Genomic DNA, 20,714 nt, shown 5'->3' with positions numbered 1-20,714 from the left:
ACTTTTTATTTTAAGGAGCTTCAGGTGAGATATCGGTGAGATAGATAACAGGTGATGATAGACTCTGTTGAGATTAAAGATGCTTTTAAAGACTTCTATTTGATAAATGAGAGTAGAGAGTGATGAGATGTGGTTTGTATTTTGTTGATATGAAATACTCAAATATTTGAGATAGAGATACTTAGATTTGGTATTATTTGTTGGTGACATAGAATGTAGAAAAATATCTTCTAAAAAAGATTTTAGACAGATTTGAAGATTGGTTAGATAATAAACAGGTAATAAGATAACAAGAGAAATAGAGAGATAGATAACAGGTGAGAATGAGGGTGAGAATGAGAGATAGATAACAGGTGAAATAGAGAGATAGATGACAGGTGAGATAGAGAAATAGATAACAGGTGAGATAGAGAGATAGATGACAGGTGAGATAGAGAGATAGATGACAGGTGAGATAGATGACAGGTGAGATAGAGAGATTGATGACAGGTGAGATAGATGACAGGTGAGATAGAGAGATAGATGACAGGTGAGATAGATGACAGGTGAGATAGAGAGATTGATGATTGGTAAGATAGAGAGATAGATGACAGGTGAGATAGATAACAGGTGAGATAGATGACAGGTGAGATAGAGAGATAGATGACAGGTGAGATAGATGACAGGTGAGATAGAGAGATAGATGACAGGTGAGATAGATAACAGGTGAGATAGATGACAGGTGAGATAGATAACAGGTGAGATAGAGAGATAGATAACAGGTGAGATAGATGACAGGTGAGATAGAGAGATAGATAACAGGTGAGATAGATGACAGGTGAGATAGATGACAGGTGAGATAGAGAGATAGATGACAGGTGAGATAGATGACAGGTGAGATAGAGAGATACATGACAGGTGAGATAGATGACAGGTGAGATAGAGAGATAGATGACAGGAGAGATAGATGACAGGTGAGATAGATGACAGGTGAGATAGAGAGATAGATGACAGGTGAGATAGAGAGATAGATAACAGGTGAGATAGATAACAGGTGAGATAGATGACAGGTGAGATAGATAACAGGTGAGATAGATAACAGGTGAGATAGATAACAGGTGAGATAGAGAGATAACAGGTGAAATACATAACAGGTGAGATAGGGAGATACATGACAGATGAGATAGATAACAGGTGAGATAGAGAGATAACAGGTGAGATAGATAACAGGTGAGATAGAGAGCTGTCTAGGTTGGTGGATCTTTTAGTTTATAGTTTGCATTGTTTCTGTCATTTTAGCACTTTATTTCCATTGTTATAGCAACATTTACTTCAGTTGATATCATTTGTTGTTAGTTTACATAAATCAAAATATGTTTACAGTTAGTTCAAGATCAACATCCTTGGTTTGTACTTAATAGTGTGACTGGTAATCTTCAAGGATGTGCAGATATATGTGGATAATGTGGATACATATTCATCAAGTAAATTTGTAAGGTGGATACATGGTTATCCACAGATGTGGATATATGTGTGTACATAATAAGAATGACATCGGTTGTACTGTGTGATGACTGTAGTGTGAATGTTTATGGTTGTTAGCTGCTGTCTGTGATTATACATGTGGTCGGTCAGTGTACTTAGTAGATTTCTTATTTGTCTAGAACTTTTTGATCTGACAGAAGTTTCATATACTGAAGGTTACTTAGAAAAGATCTTTTTTTACTACTCATATATCTATAACAAATCTGTCAAGAGCTTCCTTACCAGTTGTGAATGTAATCATGTATGTGTTACTATGTGATAAAGTTGCAGGGTCGATCAGAACTGTAGTGACCTTCAATACTCCCTTCGTTTTCACTTTTTTTTTTTTTTTTTTGCTGAAAGAGCAAACAATCTGAATGAAATGGTCAACATTTTTGAATTCAAGAGATTCACCTGTTGTAAGATTCTGGAGTGTAGGGCTTTCAAGTTTTTTTTCAGATCAATGTCCTTGACTCTTTTTGATTCACAGGGCTTAAATGTGTCATGAATTTAATTTCACCAGCCCAAAGGACAATAGAGCCTATATACTATAGTAAGAATTTAATTTCATCTGTTCAATAAAGCATACAACATGATAAGAAATTAATTTCACTAGTCCAAAGGACAACAGAGCTTATACCATGGTAAGATATTAATTTCACCAGCCTGAAGGACTATAAAGCTGATATAATATAGTAAGAATTTAATTTCACCAGTCCTAAGGACAATAAAGCTTATAACATGGTAAAGTGTCCTTCATCCATTGGGTGCTAACTTTTGAACTTTAACAACTTCTTCTTAATAATGGAGAAAATAATTGTCATGATATATCGCCAGTAGTATGCTGGGATGATGGCTTTACAATTGGTTCAAATGGATGACCTTACGCCACTTTCTATGTCATAGTTCGCCTGCTACTCAAATAAAAAAGAGAAAATGGGGATCAAAGGAAAATTTGGAATCAACATGATTGACCAAGATCACTTTGAAAATTGTTGAATTAGAAAAAGACAGTTTCTACAAAAGCTTCATAACTATGACATCCTCCGAGACAAGTATATAATTCTAGTGAATATAACTTAATTAAAATCAACAGAACTTATGTTAGTGATAAATGAGTGATGCAGGCCCTTTGGTCCTCTTGTTAGGAGATGATACTTGGTTACAGAAATTCTAACCATGTTCTCCTAGTATTATATTAGGATCAAAGGATGATGAGCAGGCCTTGTGCTGTAACATTGACTGGGTGTCTAGCATAGGCAGTCATATCAACACATCAACTAACAGGCCTCATGTCCTGTTAGAGAAGTGCGAAGAAAACGAGAAAACATTGCTTAGTCACAGTGAAAATATGAGATAATCATTTCCTGTTAATGCTGGATGGTGTTATAATTCTCTGTAAATGCTGGATGGTGTAATTGTTTCTTGTAAATTCTGTATGGTGTAATTGTTTCCTGTAAATTGTCTGATGTAATTGTTTCTTGTAAATTCTGTATGGTGTAATCATTTCCAGCGAGTGCTACATGGTGTAATCACTTACTGTAAATGCTGGATGGTGTAATCATTTCCTGTAAATGCTGGATGGTGTAATTGTTTCCTGTAAATGCTATGTGGATTTGTAAATGCAGTATGGTGTCATGGTTTCCTAGAAACTATGGAATAATGGTTTCCTGTAAATTTTATGTTATTACAATTTCCTGTAAAAGCTGTAATGCATAATCATTTCCTGTAAGTTCTGTATGGTATCATGGTTTCCTGTAAATGCTGTACAGTGTCAACTCTAGTCATTTGTTATCAGATCTGTATGTTTTTGTAAGACTTTTTTATCACCAATATATAATATATATGAATTGAAGTTCTACAAATATTAGTCTATATGTAAATACTTGTACAGTACCATTGAAAGATCTGGAGACAAAGCATGTGTGGTGCTGGAGGTTGTCATGATTCGTGTAGACTGACTCCAGGACAAAGTAGGCATTGGTTGATTCTCAAACCAACAGCTACAGAGGGAAGAGTGCAATCCTTTTGTCAACATTTGTAACAAAGAAATCCTGTTTTTTAAAAGTGACACAATAAGATTATATAGTGTATAGGGCTGCCTATGTAAGTGTGATTATTTGCTGTGGAGGTCAAGGTCATGTCACGCAGTAGTAAAATCTTTTGGTATTTCACAGAATAGGTCAAGGTCATGTCATCCAGTAGTAAAATCTACTGGTTTTGTACAGTTTAAGCCCAGATTTGGTATCTATTTGCTTGTATATATTATCATGTAGGTTACAGTGTACATAACAGCTTGGTAGGCAACAAGCATAACCAGAGGCTTTGTAGTGTATTGTATGCAGCCTCCTATTGTAAACTATGGGGCCCTTTTGCTGGCATGTTTAACTTGAGCAGACTAGGGAAGAGGATGAGAGGGGGGTGGGCGGGACGGTGGGTGGGGTTAGAGGCATGACTGACAGTATGTTTCACTACTGGGATAAAGGTGTTAAATTTACTTCAGGAATCGACCAATCTGATAGTTTTTCTACTTCAGTCCTAGGATATCCCTGTCACTCCGAAGTTGGTTATGTTATCCAGTTACGGGTCAATGTTAGAATGATTGTCGAGAGTGGACCAAAAGCAATCTTATTTCAAGGTGCCATTTAAACTCTGCAGTCTTTTTGAATCGTTGTTTTTTGAAACCTAGTTACCAGTATAAACATTGGGTTATATAGCAATGTTCTTGTAACGTGGTTTGTTTAGTCATGTCACTGTTCGCAGTGCATTCTTCCTTATAATAGACTAACATACACTAACAAACAGTTATGATAAAAATGTATATTGAGTGCAGATTTCTCTCTCTCTTTTTTTATTTTTTGTAAAAATAATATAATGAAAAAATCAATTGTTGTGACCTTGAAATCTTCATCCCTAGAAACTTACAATATAAAAATAAACAGTATTGTGAGGAGAGAGGCTTGGTTTCAGGCCTGTGTAGGATCCTGATCTCAGTGATTTCTGTGTATTTTGTATGTATTGCCTGGGGCACTGAGCATTGTTCTATATGTGATCATTGATAGCCCTGATGTGGACAATCAGAGATGGTTTGATCTATCTGATGGATATCACATGACCTGTCCGAGGAATTTGATCTAGCGCTTGGATTGGTCACTTGTGACCTAGGTGTGACCTGTAGGTAGGTGACATTTGTGAAATGGGTGTGGCTTATTTTGGAAACACCTGTAAGATTTGTGTGGCCTGTCTGTGAGTAACACCTATGAGATGGGTGTGGCCTGCTATGAGATGGGTGTGGCCTGTCTGTTAACAGCCCTGTGCAGTATTAGTGTTTATTGTAGATGTTCTCTTTTGTATGGTGAGGATCAAGTCATCATCATGCACTTGGCAATGCAATAAAATCAGATAATTATATTTTTTGTTGTGTTCATTTTTACCTGATCAAAAGGACTGATATATCAATACCTAAACATACATAACTCCAGACTGGGATGAAATTTCGTCTGGTATAATTATTAAAGGTTGAAAGTTCTCATGTTTGATATAATGAACAGAAGACATAGTTCTTCTTGGAGAGGAGTAGTTTGACGCCATAAAAGAAATGGAAGTAATTGTTCTGCATTAGGACTTACACAGAAAAAGGGATTTTGTCCAAATTTGTTATGGACCATACTTACGATAAATGTATGAGAAACAGAATCCTTCCACAACAGTAATGAGATGTTTAGGTCATTTGACATGGAGAGTCAGGATGACCAGTAGCAGAGGAGTGCCATCAAACATTCACTTTTTTTGCATTCTGTCTTTATTATGAGTAAATGGATTTTGATCAAACATGGCTAGATCCTTTCAGAAAGGAATTCAAAGATCTTGGTGCCCACCATGGTTTGAGCTTTATTTTTTCCTTAAAAGTTGGACCTTTTCTCTTCTTTTGTTTCAACATGAAAGTTGAAAATTCCTCTTCAGAATTAAATTAGCCATTATAATCTTTAACTATCATAATTCAAGTTGGTCATCTATCGGACAATTTAGTTGCTGACTAATCCAAAATCAACAGCACGGCTAAGGACCAGGGGGAACCTAGGCATTTATGAAATCTGAAAACGACCAATCCAGTACTTCACAAGAATAGGTGACGCCAAACTTTTATTGTCAAAATACAAGATGGCCACCTATCAACGATTTTTTTCCCTTGTAAGTCTAAAATTCAAAAAGAGACAACTATGAATGAAGGGAATAGCATTAACAAATTGTTTACAGACAGATGGACCATAGTTGTATAGGGAGATTTGAATAGCCCACCTGATGATGATGGGGTGGTGGGGGGAGGCTGATAAATGTATAGGAAAACAATATGGTTACTTATTTTCACAGTTTAGGCTGACTTCACTTTCAACAAAAACAACATACCAGACAGGACAATTATAAATCTTTTGACACATTTGCAAAGAAAACAGACGTAAGATTTATCATAATTTTTTTATTAACTTTGAATATCATACCAACTTGGATGGCAGTTGTAATGCAATACATAAATTTTCTTACTTTTTCACACCTGTCTTTAACACACACCATGTCTGTCCTAAATCTACACCTCATCTGTCCTCCCTACACACTTCATCTGTCCTCACTACACACCTCACCTGTCCTCCCTACAAACCTCATCCATCTTTACTACACACTTCACCTGTCCTCCCTACACACTTCACCTGTCCTCAGTACACACCTCATCTGTCCTCCCTACACATCTCATCTGTCCTCCCTACAATCCTCACCTGTCCTCCCTACAAACTCACCTGTCCTCCCTACAAACTTCATCTGTCCTCCCTACACACTTCATCTGTCCTCACTACACACCTCATCTGTCTTCCCCTCACATCTCATCTGTCCTCTCTACACACTTCATCTGTCCTCCCTACACATCTCATCTGTCCTCCCCACACATCTCCACTACACATCTCATCTGTCCTCCCTACACACCTCATCTGTCCTCCCTACACACCTCATCTGTCCTCTCCACACATCTCATCTGTCCACACTACACACCTCATCTGTCCTCCCTACACACATCATCTGTCCTCACTACACACCTCATCTGTCCTCACTACATGCCTCATCCGTCCTCACTACACATGTCATCTGTCCTTACTACACGCCTCATCTGTCCTCCCTACACATGTTATCTGTCCTCACCACACACCTCATCCGTCCTCACTACACACCTCATCTGTCCTCACTACATCTCATCCATCCTCACTAGACACCTCATCCGTCCTCACCACACACCTCATCCGTCCTCACTACACACCTCATCTGTCCTCACTACATCTCATCCATCCTCACTAGACACCTCATCCGTCCTCACTACACACCTCATCTGTCCTCCCTACACACCTCATCTGTCCTCCCTACACACCTCATCTGTCCTCCCTACACACTTCATCTGTCCTCCCTACACACCTCATCTGTCCTCACTACACATCTCATCTGCCCTCCCTACACACTTTATCTGTCCTCACTACACACTTCATCCATTCTCACTACAGACCTCATCCGTCCTCACTACATACCTCATCCGTCCTCACTACACACCTCACTCGTCCTCACTACACACCTCATCCATCCTCCCTACACACCTCATCCGTCCTCACTACACACCTCATCCGTCCTCACTTCACACCTCATCCGTCCTCACTACACACCTCATCCGTCCTCACTACACACCTCATCCGTCCTCACTACACACCTCATCCGTCCTCACTACACACCTCATCTTTCCTCTCTACACACCTCATCTGTCCTCCCTACACACCTCATCTGTCCTCACTACATACCTCATCCGTCCTCACTACACACCTCACCAGTAATGGTTATTTATTCTCTTGCATTACATGTGATTTAGTTTGTATTGGTCCCAGTATTTGAATGTTATTAATATTTGATATCAATGAACCAGTATCAAACTTAAAAACAAAAAACAATATACAACAACAGTAAACATAGAGTAAAGAGCAGCACGGATTTCATAAACCCTGAGAACTTGCACACAACACATCAGGTATCAAGCTTATCTCAACATGATCTAACATGATTCTTATAAAGACACATACCCTGTCACTCCCCTTCCCAAGACCGTATTCTCCCCGCTAAGTCCACATCATATCGAATATCATTCAATCTCCTCTCCAGTAGGTCATCATGCTCCCTCTGTAGTTCATTATATCCTTGTTATAGCCCACGACTCCTCGTTAGTAGCCCATAGCTTCCCTTATACAAAACAATGTCATTGTACCTGATTCTCCACACTTGAAGGGTAGACAACTCATTTATACCGACATACACACAACACTGTTACACATCAAATTATTTCTTTGCCTTCCAATAAGGAAGTGAGACAAAAAATATCACAATATTGGAATTGTTTTATGGAAAAAGAAACACTTTAGCTTCATCTTGGTCGAATTTTCTCGTAATGAAAATTGTTTCCCTTTTCCACATAGTTTCCATTAACTACGTCAAAAGTTGATTGTTTTACAAAGTGGAATTGTTCCAGCACAAAGTTGTAGAAATCCTGCTCCATACGCCAGATAAAGGACTGGCGCACTTTGGTAGTAGACGACTGTTTAGGCAGGATCTTATTTGCTGTACGTCTCAGGTGCGACTTTCTCCCTGAAAAAAAAAACTGATGTTTTAATATACCTGCAGGGCTAGATAAGACATGCATTTTCGCATTTGATTTTTATAAGGAATTTTTTTGTTGGGCAGCATAGATGGGTGAGAATTAAATCATTCTGATCAGAAACAAGAAGTCTTATAACTGACATCTGTTATAAAGACCTATATATGATATAACAGTAGTAGTAGTAGAAATAGCAATTAAAACAGTTCTGATTCACAATATTTTGGAAGCAAAGACAAAAACTTCTCCTCATTTCATTTTCTCCATATTCCTACAACATTACGGCTGAATTGTAGTGGAGCTTCGAAAGAAGTTTGAAATCAGTATCGTTCTTGGAAACTATGTTTGTTTAGTCATGTTACAAAATGGCTGCCATAATGAACTTTGATGAGGCAAAAATAACAAAACATGTTTGGCTTCCTTTCTATAACATCCCAGCCAATTTTCAGCTCAATGGTGCCAGTGGAACTCGAGAATAATTTCAAAATGTGAATTTCAAGAATGTAGTTATGTTGGATCTTGGATTGACCCATTAACAACACTTGGTTGGTCTTGACCAACTCAAAATCATTTCATGCAAGTTTCTGCTGAATTCCACTCATGGAACTTAAAAAAAAAAGTTTAAAATGTAACAAGAGTTTCATGGGGTTGGGTGTACAACACATGTTTATCTCACATTAATTTTCAGGATTTTTGTTGCATCAAAAAGAATACAAATATAGAGATGGTAATAAAAAGTAAAATGTCAAGAGGGAAAACAGTGTTATTTCTTTTAATATTTGATTAAAGCATACAAGGTTTAAAAAAAAAATGGTTGAAAAACTGAAAGAAATCTCTTGACAAGATTAAAATGCTGGAAAGAACAGTAGGTAATAACTTTGAAATAAAATATTGTTGAATCAAAACTGTTATTTACAAGAACATAATCTCATGCTGTGGTTTTCAAGCCTATGAAGTTTCAAAGAAACTGGCTGTAAAATGAGGGAGGATATATCTGGACAAGATAGATTGTAGAAAAAAACAAAGGGCAATAACTCATCATTTCACGTAATGGTTATAAAGTCTACCAAATTCCAGAGAAATTGGTAAAAAAGAAAGGACGGAAATCGCCATACAAAACTAAAATGTTGGAAAAACAATGGGGTCATAAAACCTTCAAAATATCTTTAAACAATCTGATGTGTAGGAAAACACCACTTCATGTCATGGTGATTTAACCCTACGACGTTCGAAAGAAAAACTGAGAGAGATGATCTTTGGACATGATTAATATAATGAAAATAACAAAGGGCAGTAACTCTTCCCTAAACCATCAAATCACATTGTCATTCAGGAAAACACTACATGTTATGGTGTGAATAAAGTCTATAAAAGTTTTAAAGAAATTAGTAGAAAACTGAGGGAGGACACCTCCAGAGAAGATTGACATAAAAAACAACAAGGGGCAATAACTCTGCCCAATACAGTCAATTCAAACAGCCATTCAGTAAAACACAACTTTATGTCATGTTGATAAAGCCTACCAAGTTTGAAACAGATCAGTTGAAAACTGTAGAAGTTAATCTCCAGACAAATAATAGTTTACAATACTTAAACATAGGAAGACACAAACTACATATTGTCCCTAAATGTAGGAAGACAAACTACATCTCCTAGTCCCTGAACGTAGTGAGATGAACTACATCTCCCTGTCCCTGACAATATGTCACATGACTGATATATTATCAGTAACTTACCTAAGCTGTACAGTTTGACTGCTCCTCTAAAGTATCGTGGCAGCACAGCCTCCAGTACTGCAATGAAATCCCCAAGCTCCTCTGTGACCCCGACCAATAGGTAGTTCTCTAACACATTTTGTTTGGCCTTCTCCAAAGCCCACTGGCTTCCAGGATTCCTGTTCATTAAAAATGTTTATGTAGTTGTATCAGAAAATATCACCTTATTCGTGGTACAGGAGATCAACATTCCCAACATCCTAGTTAACATGAATGGACAACAAAAGAAGTATCTGATCTTTATTTCTGTCATAAAATTTAGCCATCTACTGTACATTGTACCTACCAATGCTTAGCATCCTGTACACTGTACCTACCAACACTCAGCATCCTGTACACACTACCTACCAACACTCAGCATCTTGTACACTGTACCTACCAACACTCAGCATCTTGTACACTGTACCTACCAACACTCAGCATCCTGTACACTGTACTTACCAACACTCAGCATCCTGTACACTGCACCTACCAACACTCAGCATCTTGTACATTGTATCTACCAACACTCAGCATCTTGTACACTGTACCTACCAACACTCAGCATCTTAAACACACTACCTACAAACATTCAGCATCCTGTACACTGTACCTACCAACACTGAGAATTCTGTACACTGTACCTACCAACACTCAGCATCTTAAACACACTACCTACCAACATTCAGCATCCTGTACACTGTACCTACCAACACTGAGAATTCTGTACACTGTACCTACCAACACTCAGCATCTTGTACACTGTACCTACCAACATTCAGCATCTTGTACACTGTACCTACCAACACTCAGCATCTTAAACACACTACCTACAAACATTCAGCATCCTGTACACAGTACCTACCAACACTGAGAATTCTGTACACTGTACCTACCAACACTTAGCATCTTGTACACTGTACCTACCAACACTCAGCATCTTGTACACTGTACCTACCAACACTCAGCATCTTAAACACACTACCTACCAACACTCAGCATCCTGTACACTGTACCTACCAACACTCAGCATCTTGTGCACTGTACCTACCAACACTCAGCATCTTAAACACACTACCTACCAACATTCAGCATCCTGTACACTGTACCTACCAACACTGAGAATTCTGTACACTGTACCTACCAACACTCATTATCTTAAACACTGTACCTACCAACACTCAGCATCCTGTACACTGTACCTACCAACACTGAGAATTCTGTACACTGTACCTACCAACATTCAGCATCTTGTACACTGTACCTACCAACACTCAGCATCTTAAACACACTACCTACAAACATTCAGCATCCTGTACACTGTACCTACCAACACTGAGAATTCTGTACACTGTACCTACCAACACTTAGCATCTTCTACACTGTACCTACCAACACTCAGCATCTTGTACACTCTACCTACCAACACTCAGCATCTTGTACACACTACCTACCAACACTGAGAATTCTGTACACTGTACCTACCAACACTCAGCATCCTGTACACTGTACCTACCAACACTCAGCATCTTGTACACTGTACCTACCAACACTCAGCATCTTATACAAACTACCTACCAACACTCAGCATCTTGTACACTATACCCACCAACACTCAACATCTTGTACACTATACCCACCAACACACATCATGTACACACTATCTACCAACACTCCTATATACTATACCTACCAACATTCAGCGTCTTGTCCACAGAAGAATGGGATCTGCAGCCAGAGGTGTTCAGCGTCACAGTCGCTGCCTCCTTTCTCTACACACTCGTCAAATGTCTGTAACATAAACAGAACAACATATTAACCCTGTCACCACAGAATTGTGATGGTGTGAATAGCTAGATGTGGACCCCGACATCACAGAATTGTGATGGTGTGAAAGCTAGACGTGGACCCCGACATCACAGAATTATGATGGTGTGAATAGCTAGATGTGGACCCTGACATCACAGAATTGTGATGGTGTGAATAGCTAGATGTGGACCCTGACATCACAGAATTGTGATGGTGCAAATAGCTAGACACGGACCCTGACATCACAGAATTGTGATGGTGCAAATAGCTAGACACGGACCCTGACATCACAGAATTGTGATGGTGCAAATAGCTAGACATGGACCTTGACATCACTAAATTGTGATGGTGTGAATAGCTGGATGTGGACCTTGACAACACAGAATTGTGATGGTGTGAATAGCTGGATGTGGACCCTGACATCACAGAATTGTGATGGTGTAAATAGCTGGATGTGGACCCTGACATCACAGAATTGTGATGGTGTGAATAGCTGGATGTGGACCCTGACATCACAGAATTGTGATGGTGTAAATAGCTGGATGTGGACCTTGACATCACAGAATTGTGATGGTGTGAATAGCTGGATGTGGACCCTGACATCACAGAATTGTGATGGTGCAAATAGCTAGACATGGACCCTGACATCACAGAATTGTGATGGTGTGAATATCTAGATGTGGACCCTGACATCACAGAATTGTGATGGTGTGAATAGCTGGATGTGGACCCTGACATCACAGAATTGTGATGGTGTAAATAGCTGGATGTGGACCCTGACATCACAGAATTGTGATGGTGTAAATAGCTGGATGTGGACCCTGACATCACAGAATTGTGATGGTGTGAATGGCTAGATGTGGACCCTGACATCACAGAATTGTGATGGTGTAAATAGCTAGACATGGACCCTGACATCACAGAATTGTGATGGTGCAAATAGCTAGACATGGACCCTGACATCACTAAATTGTGATGGTGTGAATAGCTAGACATGGACCCTGACATCACAGAATTGTGATGGTGTGAATGGCTAGATGTGGACCCTGACATCACAGAATTGTGATGGTGTGAATAGCTAGATGTGGACCCTGACATCACAGAATTGTGATGGTGTGAATAGCTAGATGTGGACCCTGACATCACAGAATTGTGATGGTGCAAAAAGCTAGACATGGACCCTGACATCACTAAATTGTGATGGTGTGAATAGCTAGATGTGGACCCTGACATCACAGAATTGTGATGGAGTGAATAGCTAGATGTGGACCCTGACATCACTAAATTGTGATGGTGTGAATAGCCGGATGTGGACCCTGACATCACAGAATTGTGATGTTGTGAATAGCTAGACATGGACCTTGACATCACTTAATTGTGATGGTGTGAGTAGCTGGATGTGGACCTTGACATCACTGAATTGTAACAATGTAAGTAACTAGATAAGGAATCTGATCCCACAGAATTTTGACAGTGTAGATACCGGCAAGTACATCATCCTAACAACAGCAACAACATTTCTGCACAACTTCAAGTCTTCATATTCCTATTTGGACTTTACCAAGAGACTGAGAGTCCTAAAACAATATGAAAATAAAGTTTTGATAGGACAGCCTCCCAACAGGCCTGTATCACTCACCTTTTCTTTAAGTTGTGAAATGAAGAAAGTGAAAGTGTTTATGAAAATTCCCATTGACTACCACTTTATTACAGATCTTTAAAATGTTTGACACCTGTAGTCTATTGGTCATGTTCTTAGTTCATCTTAATAACTGCTTGACTCTCATCCCAGCATACCCCTAGCTAAACAGAATGACCCATGGGCTCCATGGTTATTTGGGGTCATTCAGAAGTTTTAAAACTTTTGATACCACTGATTTGAACAAGTTACTTTCCCTGTAATATGAATTAATTTGGCTTTTAAAAAAGATGTTGAAAGGAAATAATTGTTGTCAGACAGATGGAGGTTAGGATGCTAGACATCATGACACAACATCTTGTCAGTCAGTACTAAACTACAGACAGATGGACATATGGACACAAGACATTTCATCATGACAGAACATCACTTACCATTCAATCATTGTAAGACTACAGACAGATGGACACATGGACACAGGACACCTAATCATGACATAGCATCACTTAACCTTCAATCAGTATTAGACTACAGACAGATGGACATAGGGATATAGGACACCCTATCAGGACATCAGGTCACTTATTCATCAGTAAGTATAAGACAACAGACAGATGGACATAGGGATATAGGACACCCTATCAGGACATCAGGTCACTTATTCATCAGTAAGTATAAGACTACAGACAGATGGACATAGGGATATAGGACACCCTATCAGGACATCAGGTCACTTATTCATCAGTAAGTATAAGACTACAGACAGATGGACATAGGGATATAGGACACCCTAACAGGACATCAGGTCTCTTATTCATCAGTAAGTACAAGACTACAGACAGATGGACATAGGGATATAGGACACCCTATCAGGACATCAGGTCACTTATTCATCAGTAAGTATAAGACTACAGACAGATGGACATAGGGATATAGGACACCCTAACAGGACATCAGGTCACTTATTCATCAGTAAGTATAAGACTACAGACAGATGGACATAGGGATATAGGACACCCTATCAGGACATCAGGTCTCTTATTCATCAGTAAGTATAAGACTACAGACAGATGGACATAGGGATATAGGACACCCTATCAGGACATCAGGTCTCTTATTCATCAGTAAGTACAAGACTACAGACAGATGGACATGGGGATATAGGACACCCTATCAGGACATCAGGTCTCTTATTCATCAGTAAGTATAAGACTACAGACAGATGGACATAGGGATATAGGACACCCTATCAGGACATCAGGTCTCTTATTCATCAGTAAGTACAAGACTACAGACAGATGGACATGGGGATATAGGACACCCTATCAGGACATCAGGTCACTTATTCATCAGTAAGTACAAGACTACAGACAGATGGACGTACAAAGGATGCCTCTTCATTACATGAGATCACCTGCCCGTCAATAAGTACTTGAACTACAGACAGAAATACTGGAGAGCAGACACAACTAATGTGAACATACAACGTCGTGCAGGACAGAATAATTGATGAGCCAGGATGATGGTCTTGTCTACAAACTGGGTGAATCAACAATTAATGATAATCACAGATATTTATCTCACTTTATTTCTCTAAAATATTCCATCCCTGTCTGGCAAGTTCCCAGATTTCTCCTGCTCTGTCTTTTTATACATACAAGGGGCCTTTTACTGCACCACTTAACACAACAATGGAAAACACAACATTTTGTATAACAATGGATGCCATGGCAACCAAATACAACAATGGACAACACAACCAGTCCACACCAGAGTATCAGAGAAATTAATGAATGCTCCCTGAAAACAACTTTACTGGACACCAAATTTTAACAAAGGGCAATAATTAAGGGGTTGCGTGTCCTTCATGTCATCCTAATATGACCAATCTAAGCCAAGTTTTCAATATCCTGGCTTAAATGAAAGCAAAGTTATGTTCCAGAAAAAAACAATTAACAAAAGGTGATAAGTTTGTTTTAAAAAAAGTTGCAGGTCCTGAATGTGGTACTCAAACAAAACGATGGGCATTATAACGATAAATACTACAATGGGCAACACAACAATACAACACAACAATTGACAACACAACAATGGACAACACAACAATGGACAACACAACAATGAACAACACAACAATGGACAACACAAAAATTCAATAAAACAATTGACAACACAACAATGGACAACATAATGAACTAAACAATAGACAACACAATGAACTAAACAATGGACAACACAATGAACTAAACAATGGACAACACAATGAACTAAACAATGGACAACACAACAATTTAAACAATGGACAACACAATGAACTAAACAATAGACAACACAAGGAACTAAACAATGGACAACACAATGAACTAAACAATGGACAACACAAGGAACTAAACAATGGACAACACAATGATTTAAACAATGGACAACACAATGAACTAAACAATAGACAACACAATAAACTAAACAATGGACAACACAAGGAACTAAACAACAAGTCAAGAAAACAATGACCAATGCAACAACACATCAGTGGACAACACCATAATAAAAAAAACCAATGAACAACACAACAATGGACAACACAAAATACAACAATGAACACAACAACTCAACATAACAATAGACAACACAACAATTCAATACAACAATGGAAGACAAAGGAAAACATGAAAATCTGAAGTTCTGTTCAGATACATGTATGTTAGCAGTAGGTAGAGTTTCAGTATTTCTTCCACCATATCAATCTCAATACAAACATGCCTACTTGCCTTAACAAAATGTCATTGATTTTCAGGCCTTAAAACCCAAACCTTATCCTGATACAATTAGCCTGAGAAATGTTGGACCCCAGGTCTATTAGAGTGTCATCCTCGATAACACAGCCACTCAGTATGAACGTCAGGAAATATGTTATTGATAAAAGTCTTGGTTGGTATCACACCATCAATGTACTCATAGTTACAATGAAATATCATGGCTCAATACTGTAATAAAATCGGCACACATTACTGCAGCACAAACTGTAAAATTTTAAAGTGCTGTTTCTGAAGTTCTGATTTCCTAGAATTACATAACACTGATAAAGGGCTGTAACTCTGGATAATTGCACTCTTTATATGGAACAGATAAAGGGTCATAACCCAGGTAATAAGACATTTAAATGGAGACCTTACAACAGCACTACACTGCTTTCCTATATATATTCCATAGCTAAAAAGTTGATATAGCTAAATAATCCAGTCCATACACTACTTAGTATACATTAAGTGCACACTATTTGTAATAAATTCAATATACCCTATTTGTAATATATAAATAACACTTTATATGTAATGAATTTAGATATCGTATTTGTCATATATCAAGTATACCCAATTTTTTATTTACCAAGCATATATACCCTATCAGTAATATAATTAGTACACTCAATTTATGATATATTTAGTATATTCTGTAATAATTTTGTACCCTGTTTGTGATATATTTAGTACACTCTGTTTGTGATATATTTAGTATATTCTGTAATAATTTTGTACCCTGTTTGTAATATATTTAGTACACTCTGTTTGTGATATATTTAGTACAACCTTTCTGTAATAATTTTGTACCCTGTTTGTAATATATTTAGTACACTCTGTTTGTGATATATTTAGTACAACCTTTCTGTAATAATTTTGTACCCTGTTTGTAATATATTTAGTACACTCTGTTTGTGATATATTTAGTACAAACTTTCTGTAATAATTTTGTACCCTGTTTGTAATATATTTAGTACACTCTGTTTGTGATATATTTAGTACAACCTTTCTGTAATAATTTTGTACCCTGTTTGTAATATATTTAGTACACTCTGTTTGTGATATATTTAGTACAACCTTTCTGTAATAATTTTGTTCCCTGTTTGTAATATATTTAGTACACTCTGTTTGTGATATATTTAGTACAAACTTTCTGTAATAATTTTGTTCCCTGTTTGTAATATATTTAGTACACTCTGTTTGTGATATATTTAGTACAACCTTCCTGTAATAATTTTGTTCCCTGTTTGTAATATATTTAGTACACTCTGTTTGTGATATATTTAGTACAACCTTTCTGTAATAATTTTGTTCCCTGTTTGTAATATATTTAGTACACTCTGTTTGTGATATATTTAGTACAACCTTTCTGTAATAATTTTGTTCCCTGTTTGTAATATATTTAGTACACTCTGTTTGTGATATATTTAGTACAACCTTTCTGTAATAATTTTGTTCCCTGTTTGTAATATATTTAGTACACTCTGTTTGTGATATATTTAGTACAACCTTTCTGTAATAATTTTGTTCCCTGTTTGTAATATATCTAGTACACTCTGTTTGTGATATATTTAGTACAACCTTTCTGTAATAATTTTGTACTGTAATATATTTTGTTATATTTAGTACAACCTTTCTGTAATAATTTTGTACCCTGTTTGTAATATATTTAGTACACTCTGTTTGTGATATATTTAGTACAACCTTTCTGTAATAATTTTGTTCCCTGTTTGTAATATATTTAGTACACTCTGTTTGTGATATATTTAGTACAACCTTTCTGTAATAATTTTGTTCCCTGTTTGTAATATATCTAGTACATCTTATCGTTACGATTATATAGCCTTTTTAAAGAGTGATTATGAAGCAGCAGTTCAAGCATTTCTCAGAAATCTATTAATCTGAAACAAACCACTGTCATAAATATGTTGTCTAGACACAATATAAACAAGGATAACTATTTTGACAAGAATAAACAATATCTTTATTAGTCTGGTAAGTTGTGTTATTGCACAGCTGTGTTCCCATTGGTCTATTGAACAGTTTGATACAGTCTACATATAGCAGAATGGATATATAGACATTTCTGTCTCACTAATGTCCTATGAGCTAAGGACATCAGGTGTAGACAGGTGTTCTGGTAAAACTGGTTTGTTAGGAGTTCAGACAAGTCTTCACAGATGTGCTGTCATGATGGGTTAGGAATTCAGTCAAGTGTGGACAGATATTCTGTAATGACTGGTTAGTTAGGAATTCAGTCAAGTGTGGAGAAATGTTCTGTCATGATTGGTTAGTTAGGAATTCAGTCAAGTGTGGAGAGATATTCTGTAATGACTGGTTAGTTAGGAATTCAGTCAAGTGTGGAGAAATGTTCTGTCATGATTGGTTAGTTAGGAATTCAGTCAAGTGTGGAGAGATATTCTGTAATGACTGGTTAGTTAGGAATTCAGTCAAGTGTGGAGAGATATTCTGTCATGATTGGTTAGTTAGGAATTCAGTCAAGTGTGGACAAGTTCTGTCTGTTTGATTAGTTTGTTAGTCATGTGTGTTGAGATGTACTTGTTGGCTGTTGGACAGTAAATTGGTGACTGGAGATATCATTTGTTGGACAGTAAAGTGGTGACTGGAGATATCATTTGTTGGACAGTAAAGTGGTGACTGGGGATATCATTTGTTGGACAGTAAAGTGGTGACTGGGGATATCATTTGTTGGACAGTAAAGTGGTGACTGGGGATATCATTTGTTGGACAGTAAAGTGGTGACTGGGGATATCATTTGTTGGACAGTAAAGTGGTGGTATGAGATATCATCTGTTGGACAGTAAAGTGGTGACTGGGGATATCATTTGTTGGACAGTAAAGTGGTGGTATGAGATATCATTTGTTGGACAGTAAAGTGGTGACTGGGGATATCATTTGTTGGACAGTAAAGTGGTGACTGGGGATATCATTTGTTGGACAGTAAAGTGGTGACTGGGGATATCATTTGTTGGACAGTAAAGTGGTGGTATGGGATATCATTTGTTGGACAGTAAAGTAGTGGTATGAGATATCATTTGTTGGACAGTAAAGTGGTGACTGGGGATATCATTTGTTGGACAGTAAAGTGGTGGTATGAGATATCATTTGTTGGACAGTAAAGTGGTGACTGGGGATATCATTTGTTGGACAGTAAACTGGTGACTGGGGATATCATTTGTTGGACAGTAAAGTGGTGACTGGGGATATCATTTGTTGGACAGTAAAGTGGTGACTGGGGATATCATTTGTTGGACAGTAAACTGGTGACTGGGGATATCATTTGTTGGACAGTAAACTGGTGACTGGGGATATCATTTGTTGGACAGTAAAGTGGTGACTGGGGATATCATTTGTTGGACAGTAAACTGGTGACTGGGGATATCATTTGTTGGACAGTAAACTGGTGACTGGGGATATCATTTGTTGGACAGTAAAGTGGTGACTGGGGACATCATTTGTTGGACAGTAAACTGGTGACTGGGGATATCATTTGTTGGACAGTAAAGTGGTGACTGGGGATATCATTTGTTGGACAGTAAAGTGGTGACTGGGGACATCATTTGTTGGACAGTAAACTGGTGACTGGGGATATCATTTGTTGGACAGTAAAGTGGTGACTGGGGACATCATTTGTTGGACAGTAAACTGGTGACTGGGGATATCATTTGTTGGACAGTAAAGTGATGACTGGGGATATCATTTGTTGGACAGTAAAGTGGTGACTGGGGACATCATTTGTTGGACAGTAAAGTGGTGGTATGAGATATCATTTGTTGGACAGTAAAGTGGTGACTGGAGATATCATTTGTTGGACAGTAAACTGGTGACTGGGGATATCATTTGTTGGACAGTAAAGTGGTGACTGGGGATATCATTTGTTGGACAGTTAAGTGGTGACTGGGGATATCATTTGTTGGACAGTAAAGTGGTGGTATGAGATATCATTTGTTGGACAGTAAAGTGGTGACTGGAGATATCATTTGTTGGACAGTAAAGTGGTGACTGGGGACATCATTTGTTGGACAGTAAAGTGTTGACTGGGGATATCATTTGTTGGACAGTAAAGTGGTGGTATGAGATATCATTTGTTGGACAGTAAAGTGGTGACTGGGGATATCATTTGTTGGACAGTAAAGTGGTGACTGGGGATATCATTTGTTGGACAGTAAACTGGTGACTGGGGATATCATTTGTTGGACAGTAAAGTGGTGACTGGGGATATCATTTGTTGGACAGTAAAGTGGTGACTGGGGATATCATTTGTTGGACAGTAAAGTGGTGACTGGGGATATCATTTGTTGGACAGTAAAGTGGTGACTGGGGACATCATTTGTTGGACAGTAAAGTGGTGACTGGGGATATCATTTGTTGGACAGTAAATTGGTGACTGGGGATATCAGTTGTTGGACAGTAAAGTGGTGACTGGGGATATCATTTGTTTAAAATTTGTTAAATTTCTTTGTGAGCCAATACTGATCCCAATCAATTACAGAATGGAGCCTTACACTCACCTT

General features: G+C 37.9%; 1 protein-coding gene across 1 annotated transcript in view; it reads right to left on the bottom strand.

Moving 5' to 3' along the window:
* Window positions 1-6,014: 6,014 nt before the first annotated feature.
* The window catches only part of LOC132546090 (heparan sulfate 2-O-sulfotransferase 1-like), a 65,211-nt gene continuing 50,511 nt past the window's right edge, over window positions 6,015-20,714 (bottom strand). Inside the window, exons 6-8 of the mRNA XM_060209786.1 lie at window positions 11,627-11,724; window positions 9,916-10,073; window positions 6,015-8,169 (exon numbers count right to left, since the gene is read on the bottom strand). Coding sequence (XP_060065769.1) covers window positions 7,949-8,169; window positions 9,916-10,073; window positions 11,627-11,724 — 477 coding nt within the window. The 3' untranslated portion in view covers window positions 6,015-7,948. The remainder of the gene's footprint in view (window positions 8,170-9,915; window positions 10,074-11,626; window positions 11,725-20,714) is intronic.

This window comes from Ylistrum balloti, unplaced genomic scaffold (assembly GCF_031769215.1).
Source record: "Ylistrum balloti isolate Yb309-2 unplaced genomic scaffold, AGI_CSIRO_Ybal_v1 Utg369874, whole genome shotgun sequence".
In the NCBI taxonomy this organism is placed as follows: domain Eukaryota; kingdom Metazoa; phylum Mollusca; class Bivalvia; order Pectinida; family Pectinidae; genus Ylistrum; species Ylistrum balloti.
Note: the sequence above shows the minus strand (reverse complement) of the source record. Positions and strands in the feature narration are given on the sequence as shown.